The sequence below is a fragment of the Geotrypetes seraphini genome, chromosome 2 (assembly GCF_902459505.1).
Source record: "Geotrypetes seraphini chromosome 2, aGeoSer1.1, whole genome shotgun sequence".
NCBI lineage: Eukaryota > Metazoa > Chordata > Amphibia > Gymnophiona > Dermophiidae > Geotrypetes > Geotrypetes seraphini.
Genome location: NC_047085.1, coordinates 334,990,551 through 335,003,677, shown reverse-complemented (window position 1 = coordinate 335,003,677; position 13,127 = coordinate 334,990,551). Strand labels below are relative to the sequence as shown.

The 13,127-nt window shown below is 41.0% G+C and overlaps 1 protein-coding gene across 1 annotated transcript in view; it reads right to left on the bottom strand.

Annotated features, from left to right (window-relative positions):
• Positions 1-12,748, bottom strand: part of LOC117354891 (POU domain, class 6, transcription factor 2-like) — a 225,168-nt gene extending 212,420 nt beyond the window's left edge. Inside the window, exons 1-4 of the mRNA XM_033932847.1 lie at positions 12,669-12,748; positions 12,385-12,583; positions 5,483-5,554; positions 1,844-1,904 (exon numbers count right to left, since the gene is read on the bottom strand). Coding sequence (XP_033788738.1) covers positions 1,844-1,904; positions 5,483-5,554; positions 12,385-12,583; positions 12,669-12,748 — 412 coding nt within the window. The remainder of the gene's footprint in view (positions 1-1,843; positions 1,905-5,482; positions 5,555-12,384; positions 12,584-12,668) is intronic.
• Between the last annotated feature and the right edge of the window lie 379 nt (positions 12,749-13,127).

Genomic DNA, 13,127 nt, shown 5'->3' with positions numbered 1-13,127 from the left:
ATCCTGAGGTTGTGGGTTCAAACCCCGGCTGCTCCTTGTAACCCTGGGCAAGTCACTTAATCCCCCCATTGCCCAAGGTACTTAGATAGATTGTGAGTCCGCCGGGACAGAGAGGGAAAACTGCTTGAGTACCTGAATAAATGCATGTAAAACCGTTCTGAGCTCCCCTGGGAGAACGGTATAGAAAATTGAATAAATAAAGAAAAGTAAAACTAAATGTATTTTTTAATACTTAAATAAAAGTACAGTGGAACCTCGGTTTGCGAGTAACCCGGTTTGCGAGTGTTTTGCAAGACGAGCAAAACACTCAGCAAACTTTTGACTCGCAAACCGAGCACTGCCCCGATCAACGAGCACTCACTAGGGTGGCCCAGGGGTGGTGCTGCAGCCCTTGCAGCGTGGTGGTTTCCTTTCCCCGGGGTCCCCAACAACACTCGCACCACCCGGCTTGATGGGGGAGTGCAGAGGTCCTGCCCATGTGTCTGGAGGATGGCCGGCTTGAATCGGAAGCCGGGAGGCGCTGGTTAAGGCAAAGGCATCGCCGAAGAGTGAGAAGAGCCGCACGGGGGACCCTGGGGAATGGAAACCACCACGCTGCAAGGGCTGCAGCACCCACAGACAGGTACCCACCCACCCCTGGGTCACCATAGTAAACTTTTGTTGTAGAACGAATTGTTTCAGTTTACATTGTGGTCTATGGGGACATGTGCTTTGATATACGAGTACTTTGGATTACGAGCATGCTTTTGGAATGAATTATGCTCGTAAACAAGGTACCACTGTACAGTGAAGAGCACATTAAAAAAATTTGCTTAAGTGAAAGTAAAAGTATTGTAACTACAGTGAATGCAACTATTGTTAACATTTTTATCCCAGCAACTTTATTGCTTTACAGTTCATTCCACTCTGATTTTTAGGAAAACTAAATTTTGAAAACGACTGTCACGTATGCGAGTTTGTGAGCCATTATTAAACCAGCAGAACTAAAAAGGCATCCAACAACTGCACTAGCAGAAAGTGGATTGCTCTGCCTGATTTAAAAGTTCATTCAAATCAGACCAGGCTGCATTATTACTGATGTCTTTTGAATGAATCTGCAGATATTGACTTCTGTATAGCAAAGAATACTTTATTAACCTCATTATTATTATGTACAAGTACAGTTTAATTCATCACTTGCATCTTCATCTTCATTATCATCATTTTGCTGGCCATGTACAAAAATGGTTTTTCACAAAGTTGGAATCATTTCTATTGTTCTAACAATTTTTTTCATCTGATGGTAAACTCTGTTTGAATATCTTTGAGAACTGATGCAAAAAGGTCAGATGTGGAGAACTGTTCAGTCTTGGGTTGGACAAGCAGACTTCCTCTCAAAAGACTATCTAATCTAGTGGATAGTCACCCCAATGTAAAATTTCCCATTGGTTGACCAGCAGTCTGTCGTGGTAAAGACCAAACACTGTTCATCAACAATTGCGGGAGAGAAAAAAAGAAGAAACCAAGCCTTGGACTGCAATGAAGAGAACAAGAGGCAGCACTGGAGATGTCACGAATCTTTTATTCAAAATAAAACGTCTATAATATATAAAAATAAAGTCCCGACTGGGATCCAAGTTTCGGCGACGACATCACCTTCCTCAGGGGACAATAGTAAACGTGTCGGTGTCTCTACTTCACGTTTACTATTGTCCCCTGAGGAAGGTGACGTTGTCGCCGAAACTTGGATCCTAGTCGGGACTTTGTTTGTTTTTATATATTTTAGATGTTTTTATTTTGAATAAAAGATTTGTGACCATCAGTTGGCAGTGACATTTCCAGTGCCTCTTCTTGTTATTCTCACCAAGAATTGCAACCAGCTTCAGCTTCATCTTCACTTCAAAGTGACCCAACCTATCATTGTTCTGGTTGGAGAACAGTAACCAGTTCAACAAATATAGGCAACTCCACTGTTCTCATAGGTTTTGCTGTTTCTTTTAGTTTACTGAGGAATTTTCATTTACATCTTGCTTCGGCTTTTACATTTTTATTTTTAACTGCAAGCATCAGATGTAACTAGATAAAAGTAGTGAAAATTGGTGAAATTAATACTTCAGTAAAAGTAATGAATGTTACAAGTACAAGTAACAAAACCGTTACGTTACTTAAGTACAGTAATAAATTACATTTACTTAGTTAGTATATAATACTGCTGTAAAGCACGTTTTATATACAAAATGCAGCTTGACGTTTGTGGGGATTCTGGGGTCAGAGTTTGGGCAGAGTTGCAATTTAGGAACATAGGCCCAGATTCTATAAATGGTGTTGTTGTCGGCCGCTGCCTTATAAATAGCTGCCGATTGTGTGTGTCAGTCATGAGACTGTGTCGTTTTTAGAATGGTATCTCTGGAAAAGGCAGATGCCAGAAATATAGGTCAGGGTTTTCAAGGCCTACATTTCCAGCACCTACATTATATGTGAATCATGGCTATGGAGGCGCTTTATGATGCCTAATGCCACTATGGTGACATTAGGCATTACAGTGGCATTAAGCATTCTAAAACACCTCCATAATTGCGATGCAGGCAACATTTTTTAAGGCGCCTACATTTTTCCTTTTAAATACTTTTTTCTTTTTTTTTTTTTTATGGCATTTTCAACCATACCATTGAATGACCAGGGGATAAATGGAGAATGATAGGGTAATATTAGAAAACCCAAATTATTTCTTTACATCAGTGTTTATTGAAGAGAATGCTGGGGGTCATACCTACATTAGAAACTTTCTTTGTTAGTGAAAATTCAGAGCAACTAAACTGCATCATTGTAAATCTAGAACATGAAACTGATTAAATTGATAAACTCAGGAACAACAGTTTACCAGGACAGGATGACATTCCAGAGTCCCAAAAGAGATCAAACATGCAATTGCTAATGTGTTACTAGTTACATAGTCTACCATTAAAAATGGCTCCCATATCAGAGGACTGGTAACAGCCAATGTAATGCCAGCTTTTAAAAAGGGCTCCAGAAGTGATTCAGAGGGCAAAGAAATTATGTTCTCGACAGAAGAGTGGGACTTGGGTGAGATTGTATGTGATGACCTTAAGGTGGCCAAACAGGTTGAAAAGGTGATGGTGAAAGCTAGAAAGATGCTAGGGTGCATAGGAAGAGGTATGGCCAGTAAGAAAAAGGAGATATTGATGCCCCTATATAAGACTCTGGTGAGACCTCATTTAGAATATTGTGTACAATTCTGGAGACCGCATCTTCAAAAAAATATAAAAAGGATGGAGTCATAAGGCGTATAAGGACAGACTTAAAGATCTCAATCTGTATACTTTGGAGGAAAGGAGGGAGAGGGGAGATATGATAGAGATGTTTAAATACCTACATGCTGTAAATGCGCATGAGTCGAGTCTCTTTCATTTGAAAGGAAGCTCTGGAATGAGAGGGCATAGGATGAAGTGAAGAGCTGGTGGGTTTGGTGACTTGCCCTGGGTCACAAGGAGCAGCACTGGGATTGAGCCAACAACTTCAGGGTGCTCAGGCCACAGCTCTAACCACATGGTATGTAACTATAAGGTAGTATACACTGGGAGAGGTGAATGAGGAGGACATGGGCATCTTAAACTGTTACATAAGTAGGTTATAGAATAAAGTCACTTGCGCACTAAAATACTCCATTTAGGTGCATGCATTTATGCCTGCCATAGACATGGTATAAGTAGATGCATCAAATTGTTGCTGCTAGAATTCTGTAATGGAATCTGGGTGCCCAGATGCAGTTAAAGAATTTGTGCTCAGAATGGCATATTTTGGCTGATAATTTTTAATGCCCTTTATAGAATTGTTCCTAATGTGTGTTTGGATTTTTAGAATACATTTGGCACTTCTGGTTGCCCCATCTCAAAAAGGTTATAATGGATCTAGAAAAGATTTAGAGAAAGGCAACCAAATGATAAAGGCAATAGAATACCTCCCTTATGAAGACAGGCTAGACAGTTTAGGGCTCTTCAGTTTGGACATAAGACAACTGAGAAGGGATGTGATAGAAATCTTTAAAATCATGAGTGGGACAGAATTGTTAAATAGGGGACAGTTGTTTAACCAGTAAAACAAGAGGACACATCATGAAACTAATAGCCATCAGATTTAAGCAATCATAGAAAGCTTTTTGTTTCATGCAATGCATAATTAAGTTGTGGAACCTGTTGCTGAAGGATGTGGCAAAGGCAACCAACATGACAAGATTCAGAAAAGGATTAGACAAGTTTCTGGAGGAAATGTTCATATAAAAATATTGGACCAACAAACTCAAGTTTAAAAGGTTAGTAAATATCAAACTATACAACACTCTTATATTTAAATAACACACTCCTTAGATGGTGATATGAACCAGAGTCTAGTAAAATGATCTTAGACAGTGCAATGCTTAAAGACGTGTCAAATACCCAGGATGAAGGAAAAAGCCTCAGAATCCTTTCCACACCAACCTTAATAAAGACTCCCCAGTCATTATGCCGATGAGGTAACTCAACCGGTTGATTTCCCACACTTTGTCCTATTAAGGTTGGTGCAGGAGGGTTTTGAGGCTTTTTTCCTTAATCCTGGGTGTTTGACACGTCTTTGAGCATTGCACTGTCTGAGATAATTATACTAGACTCTGGTTCATTTCATCATCTACGGAGTGTGTTATTTAGATATAAGGGTGTTGTATAGTTTCATATAAAATTATTAGTAAGGTAAGTCTTGGATGAGCCATTGCTCATCTCTGGAAATTAACTAATAGAGTAAGATCTACTTTTTGGGATCTGCTGGGTACTCAAGATCCAGATCATCACTAGATGATAGGCTCAATGAACCTTGGTATGACCCAGTATGGCTTTTCTTATGATCTTATGAAGTGGCCAGAGCCAATGGAGGGAGAGATACCACTGTAAATACAAGCCCAGATCTAATGAGAGACCAGGGTTGACGAAGAGACCATATCTACTCAGCAAGAGTCGGTCTGAGATGTGAAATGAACCCATGAGAGTGATACCAGAGCCAGATGAAAGACCAGCCCAGTTGAATGCGAGTCAGAAATTATCCAGACCCTAGGAGAATGAGCCCATTCAGAGAGTCATTTATAGGCGATAGCACCTGTGTAAGAAATTGGGAGGAAACTTGAGAGCCAAGGAACATCAACAAATAAGATCCCTGAGCAGCCCCTGCGTGAGTGATTAAGAGGGACTGTGTGCTGCCATCTCACTCCCTTATCACATTTAGTCAGCCACAAGATATTCGTTTAGTTTTCCTGTAGTGGGTGTGATACAGATTGCTAAGGGTCCAGTTCAAATACTAATAGTAATAACTTTATTTTTGTATACCGAAATACCATAACAGTTCTAAGCGGTTCACAATAAAGAGACAACTGACAAACAGCGAAGTTACAAATGATATAGAAAATACAGTGGCATGATTATGAAGATACAAATTTATTAAAAAGATAGGTCTTTACTGATTTTCTAAAGGACTGGTAAGAAAAAGCTTTCAAAATGGTTTCACTTAACCAGTCGTTCATTTTACCACCCTGAAAAGAAAGGAAAACTTGCAGAAAGTCAAGCAAAAGACTTTGAAATTAAAAAGTTCTTTCCCCCCTTTTTAGAAGTGTAAAGCTATCCTTTCTGAGTCAGGAGGAGTGCGAAGATCTACTGTGATGAAAAGCCATGTCTGCATTTGGAGGGATCAGGATTTGCCTGATACAACATGCATAAATACAGATATTTAACAAAGCCAGGGTCATGTGATTAAAATGAAAGAACCTGATATCTAAGCACAGCACCCAGCTTTATTTCTTCTGCTTTGGGATCCAACACATTGTTGACTGAAATAAGGGAATTAATATTATGTCAGAAAATTATCTAAAGCAAGAAGAGACCAAGGATGATGAGAGTGTATCCTCCAATGCAGCATTCCACACCAACAAGGGGAAAAAGACCAGCAAAAGAAAACATTCGAGGGGAATAGGACCAGGGCCCCAAGTGGGCTTATTATGTGAATAGACTGCGGGTAACTGCATTCTTTCACCGTGGAGGTTCATAAATTCTGTCATGTTGTTAAAACTGTCAAGGCTATACTAACTTCACTTTCTCCATTAATGAAGCTGCCCTTTTTTACTTTTTGCTGATGTGGTTTTGTGAAGGCTGAAACCTAAACCTAGAAAAGGACTGTTTTTAAAATGTATATAATTCCTAACGTGAAAAAGAAAAGGGATAAAGAATGAAAAAGTGGGGTCAAAAAACAATGCGTTATTCTATAATGAAGCACATTTAAATGCCTTAGCATATAAGTGCATGGAGGCAAATATATGGGCGGAGCATGAGAGGGGTGTGTCTCCAATATACACACTAACTTATAGAACACTATAAGTTATGTATGCATGCTGCATGGAGCTCTTAGGTGTGCTCATTTACACATGCCATTGACCTGGCATAAATAGCTACACCTAAATTTAAATATGCCAATTTAAGTGCGTTTATAATGGCATCATGGGGCATAGATGTCCTTATAGAATTGACACTCAGGACCTGATTCTGTAAAGGATGCCTAACTCCTGCCTAAAAAAAAACAATTCTCTAAAGGACATCTAAAAATATGTACATCTATCTGATGATGAGCGGCACTGAGCGCAATTCTCTAAAGGATGTCTAAGTTTTGCAGAATCGCGACTATGAGGATATCCAAACTACACCTAAATCAGGATCTCAGTGTGTAGCATTGGTGTTCCTACCTGGAGATGCCAAGTTACAGACTTACTCTCATAGTATTTCAATATCTCCTCATTTTTGCTTTTCTACCATTTGCATCACAAACACAAAACTGAAGTGGTACTCCAGGAGCCGTTCTTTGATCAAAACTGGACCCATGAACGGTCAAGGAGAGGTGAATTGAAAGGTAAAGGATTTGATATACCACCCTTCTGTCATACAATCAAAGTGACTTTACATTTATTATTTGCAGGTACTTATTCTGTCCCTGTTGGGCTCACAACTTGAGTTTTGCACTGGGGGAGGGGGGGGGGGGCAGTAGAGGCTTTAGTGACATGCCCAGGGTCACAAGGAGCTAAAGTGGGAACTGAACCCAGGTTTTCAGCCTACTGCACAAACCATTAGGCTACCCCTTCACTTCTATTGAAACCTAAGGGTCAGCGATTGATATCTGCATTTCAGGACAGTGAATTAAGGACAAGATGGTTCACAGTAAGCATAGAAATAACTGGTACAACAGACATCGGTAGATTCTGTAAGAAGGGATTGCAGACAGTTATGCATCTCACAGATGGCCGCAAAGTTCTGATGGCAGAAAATTTCTATACAGAAAATCACAGCAAGGTGGCATGTTACATCCATTGCAAACAGTACACCTTTGCTGTACCAGAAAAGCACTGGGATCATGACCTAAAGCAGGTTATGATGACCTGGGGCATTCCAAGTCTGACTGATTAAAAAGCTGGCTACAACAAAAACCAATTGATATATCTGGCTAGTATACAAATCTGTTATTTTTACAAGGAAATATCACTGAATCATCTAAGGTGAAACTGTTAGTTCACCCTTTCTCCCTTGTATCCAAAGGAAAGTGTAACGTTTGTTTTCAGACCCTCAGAGACGCCACCAGAAGATCACATTATCATATCCTCTGGCTTTACGCACCTGATCCTCATCGGGTCAATATATAGTGTGTGTCCATCTCTAATTTTTATCTATTTTTGACTTTTTTTTAATTTTAGTTCATTCTAAAACAATAAATAGTTTTAAAGAATATTGTTATGTAGATTAAATACTTAGCTTCACTGGTGGTTGTTGGTTAGCAAGGGATTACAGAGCCAACATGTTTCACCCGTAGAGGGGGTTTCTTCAGGGCTACTATCCCTGCAATAAGAAATCCTCACTTTAATCGGAGAAACGCCAAGTATATACATCAACACCATGCACACTATAATAAATAGCCATACATGCCTACCTTTTTAGTATCAATTCTTTATCCACGATATGACCACCTAAACTGAGTCTTTTAACATGGCCGCGGCGTGGTACAGATCTCCCTTATATCCCCCTAAACCCGGAAGTGAGATGTAAAGGGGAGGGGCTAATCGCCCGATCCCTTGCATCACCCCTAGACCTAAGGGATACTTTTTCTAGTATTAATCAATATTTACCTCTCCCAGTAACATTTGTGGGGGGGATATCATAAGGCTCCCAATGAGAATCACAGAAGGGATGACCATTCTAATTCAAGGTTTAACCCATGGGGAACCACAGTATCCAGGCGGTATATCCACCTTTGCTCCAGGTAATTTAATTTAGCCTCCAAATCTCCCTCCATTCCTTGGGTGTTCAGGGTTTCAAGCACCCTCCACCTAATATGGGTGACCTCATGTTTCTTGGACTGCCAATGATGGACCAGGGGAGCTGTCAGATTACCCGTAACTATTCTGGATTTATGTTCGTTGAGCCTCAAATGTATCGCGCGTTTGGTCCGGCCCACGTATACCAGAGGGCAAGGGCAGACTATAATATATACAACCCAAGTACTTTTGCAAGATGTCTGCATTCTAGCTTGGATCACCTTCCCCGTACGTGGGTCGCACCAATCACTACCCACTATGGCTTTATCACACCATTGACATTGATGACAAGGAGCATGGGTGCCCCGAGGTTTTTGGATAGGTGTACTTCGTTTCAATAACTGACCTATGGTAGTGCCTTTTGTGTATGTGAATAGGGGCAGATCAACCAAACCCCTAAGTTCCTTCAATATGGGCCAATGTTGTTTAATAATTCTAACCATGGTCATTACTACATCCGAATAAGGTAATACACATACCAAGTTTACCCCCTCCCTGACTTGTTTGGTTTCCCTATCAGAGTGTTCTAATAAAAGATCTCGGTGAGAGAAACGAGCTCTCACATATGCTTGGTGAATGCACTTTTCTGGGTAACCTCGGTTCCGGAACCTCTGGCTAATGTCTTTTGCCACCCTCTGGAATTCAGTGAGGTTGGAGCACACCCTTCTAGCCCTCAGGAACTGGCTTATAGGCAGGCTGGTTTTGAGTCTATAGGGGTGGAAGCTAGCAAAGTGTAACAGATTATTCCTCACCACTGGTTTTCTATATAGGGTGGTTTCAAAAGTATCACCCACCCTATATATAGTAATATCCAAAAATTCCATGTGTAAACTGTTATGAATGGCTGTAAATTGTAAGTTTTGATCCACAGTGTTAATCCACTGAATGAAGCTGTTCAATTCCTTCTCAGATCCAGTCCACAAAATGAATATGTCATCCAAAAACCTGAGCCATAGTCTTATATTGGCATTATAATACACTGATGGATAAATGAACTGTTCCTCGAAATGTCCCACATATAAAGGATCTTTGATTATGTTACCAAAGCCTATGAGGAAAAAATTATCACCAAAAATGAATATAAAATTTTGTTAAAAAAATTTCCTAGAACACCTAACATTCGATTTGTCCCGAAGATACATAAAAATCTCCAGCACCCACCGGGGAGACCCATAGTCAATACGAGAGACAGTATACTGGAGCCACTCTCAAAGTTTTTGGATATTTTCCTTAAACAAGCAGCCACGCAGGTTCGATCATATCTTAAAGACTCCTCCCACCTCCTGAAAAAGCTTGGAGAAGTGACCCATCTCCCCTCCAATTGTTGGATGGTTACGATGGATATAGTGTCTCTTTATACGAAGATCCCCCAGAATGGGGCTTTGGATATTATTAAGGAGGTGTTGGAAGCGAGACAAGAGCCACAAAGAATTCCTACGGACTTTTTAATGACTTTGGCTAGATGGGTCACCGAGGAAAATTATTTTACATATGATAACATCTATTATAAACAAACCCAAGGTGTGGCAATGGGGTCCACATTTGCCCCTTCGGTGGCTACTTTATATGTGGGACATTTCGAGGAACAGTTCATTTATCCATCAGTGTATTATAATGCCAATATAAGACTATGGCTCAGGTTTTTGGATGACATATTCATTTTGTGGACTGGATCTGAGAAGGAATTGAACAGCTTCATTCAGTGGATTAACACTGTGGATCAAAACTTACAATTTACAGCCATTCATAACAGTTTACACATGGAATTTTTGGATATTACTATATATAGGGTGGGTGATACTTTTGAAACCACCCTATATAGAAAACCAGTGGTGAGGAATAATCTGTTACACTTTGCTAGCTTCCACCCCTATAGACTCAAAACCAGCCTGCCTATAAGCCAGTTCCTGAGGGCTAGAAGGGTGTGCTCCAACCTCACTGAATTCCAGAGGGTGGCAAAAGACATTAGCCAGAGGTTCCGGAACCGAGGTTACCCAGAAAAGTGCATTCACCAAGCATATGTGAGAGCTCGTTTCTCTCACCAAGATCTTTTATTAGAACACTCTGATAGGGAAACCAAACAAGTCAGGGAGGGGGTAAACTTGGTATGTGTATTACCTTATTCGGATGTAGTAATGACCATGGTTAGAATTATTAAACAACATTGGCCCATATTGAAGGAACTTAGGGGTTTGGTTGATCTGCCCCTATTCACATACATAAAAGGCACTACCATAGGTCAGTTATTGAAACGAAGTACACCTATCCAAAAACCTCGGGGCACCCATGCTCCTTGTCATCAATGTCAATGGTGTGATAAAGCCATAGTGGGTAGTGATTGGTGCGACCCACGTACGGGGAAGGTGATCCAAGCTAGAATGCAGACATCTTGCAAAAGTACTTGGGTTGTATATATTATAGTCTGCCCTTGCCCTCTGGTATACGTGGGCCGGACCAAACGCGCGATACATTTGAGGCTCAACGAACATAAATCCAGAATAGTTACGGGTAATCTGACAGCTCCCCTGGTCCATCATTGGCAGTCCAAGAAACATGAGGTCACCCATATTAGGTGGAGGGTGCTTGAAACCCTGAACACCCAAGGAATGGAGGGAGATTTGGAGGCTAAATTAAATTACCTGGAGCAAAGGTGGATATACCGCCTGGATACTGTGGTTCCCCATGGGTTAAACCTTGAATTAGAATGGTCATCCCTTCTGTGATTCTCATTGGGAGCCTTATGATATCCCCCCCACAAATGTTACTGGGAGAGGTAAATATTGATTAATACTAGAAAAAGTATCCCTTAGGTCTAGGGGTGATGCAAGGGATCGGGCGATTAGCCCCTCCCCTTTACATCTCACTTCCGGGTTTAGGGGGATATAAGGGAGATCTGTACCACGCCGCGGCCATGTTAAAAGACTCAGTTTAGGTGGTCATATCGTGGATAAAGAATTGATACTAAAAAGGTAGGCATGTATGGCTATTTATTATAGTGTGCATGGTGTTGATGTATATACTTGGCGTTTCTCCGATTAAAGTGAGGATTTCTTATTGCAGGGATAGTAGCCCTGAAGAAACCCCCTCTACGGGTGAAACATGTTGGCTCTGTAATCCCTTGCTAACCAACAACCACCAGTGAAGCTAAGTATTTAATCTACATAACAATATTCTTTAAAACTATTTATTGTTTTAGAATGAATTAAAATTAAAAAAAAGTCAAAAATAGATAAAAATTAGAGATGGACACACACTATATATTGACCCGATGAGGATCAGGTGCGTAAAGCCAGAGGATATGATAATGTGATCTTCTGGTGGCGTCTCTGAGGGTCTGAAAACAAACGTTACACTTTCCTTTGGATACAAGGGAGAAAGGGTGAACTAACAGTTTCACCTTAGATGATACAACAAAAACCAGACATAGTGGTGAAGGAGAAAACATAAGAATTACAGTACTATACTATACAAGTCTTATATCCTGCAATTTTTCAACAAGGATTCAATGTGGCTAACAAAGACTTTGTACAGCATTTACAGTAGGAACAGTGCACGAGGCATGACAATAGATGTGTCAGAGCCAAGTAACCACTCTATGAATGGTATGGAAACAGAAACAGACTGTATAGCCTATCTACTCTTCCTAACTATGCCATCTACTATCCCCTCTTCTCCTTTAGAGATCCAGTGTAGTTGTTCCAAGCTTTCTTGAATTCAGACACACCTTTTGTCTCCACCACCTCCAATGGGAGGCTTTTCCAAGCATTCACCACCCTTTCAGTGAAAAAGTATTTTCTGCGATTACTTCTGAATCTACTATATCACACAAGACTGTCAATGAAGCCGTCCTCTCTTATAATACCATTATCTCCTCTGCTTTAGATACCCTTGCTTCTCCAATGGCATGTCCTGTTAGGCATGCCAAACCCCAACCCTGACTCACCCCCCACATCCATTACCTGCATTCATGCCCGTTATGTGGAACATCTCTGGCTTAAATTCCATGCACTCACCAACTTCATACACTTCAAATTCATGCTGACATCATTCCAGTCTACCCTCACGCTGGCCAAACAAGAATATTGGATCCACTTAACCACTTCTCTTAGCTCCAATCCTTGCTGTCTCTTTACCACACTAAACTCCTTACTCAAACCACCATCGCCGCCTATTCCCTCCTTCAATTTCTCCCCAGCCAATGGTAGAGTTCTTCTACAATAGGATTCAGAAGATTCACCTTGAACTCTCAACCAGGCTGCTTCCCCCTCCCCTCCCTCCATCTACCCCTTCTACTAACCTCCCCTCAACACCTGCCACCTTCTCCTCTTTCTCTGAGATTACTGACGAAGAAACCACACATCTTCTTTCATCCTTCATATCCACTACCTGCTCCTCCAATCTGATTCATACTCATCTACTCGGTGCTATCTCACCCTCTATCATCCCTCCTATCTGTCACATCCTCAACCTATCGCTCTCTACTGCAACTGTTCCTGATGCCTTCAAACATACCATTGTCACACCCCTCCTCAAGAAACCCTCACTGGACTCTATTTGTCCCTCCAACTATCACCCCATCTCCCTCCTCCCTTTCTTATCCAAATTACTTAAATGTGCTTGTTCATCACTGTTGCCTAGACTTCCTCTCATCCCATGATATTCTTGATCCGCTTCCGTCAGGCTTTCGCCTGCTGCATTCCATGGAAACTGCCCTTACTAAAGTTTTGGGGGTACTGATTGACAGTACCTTAAAGCC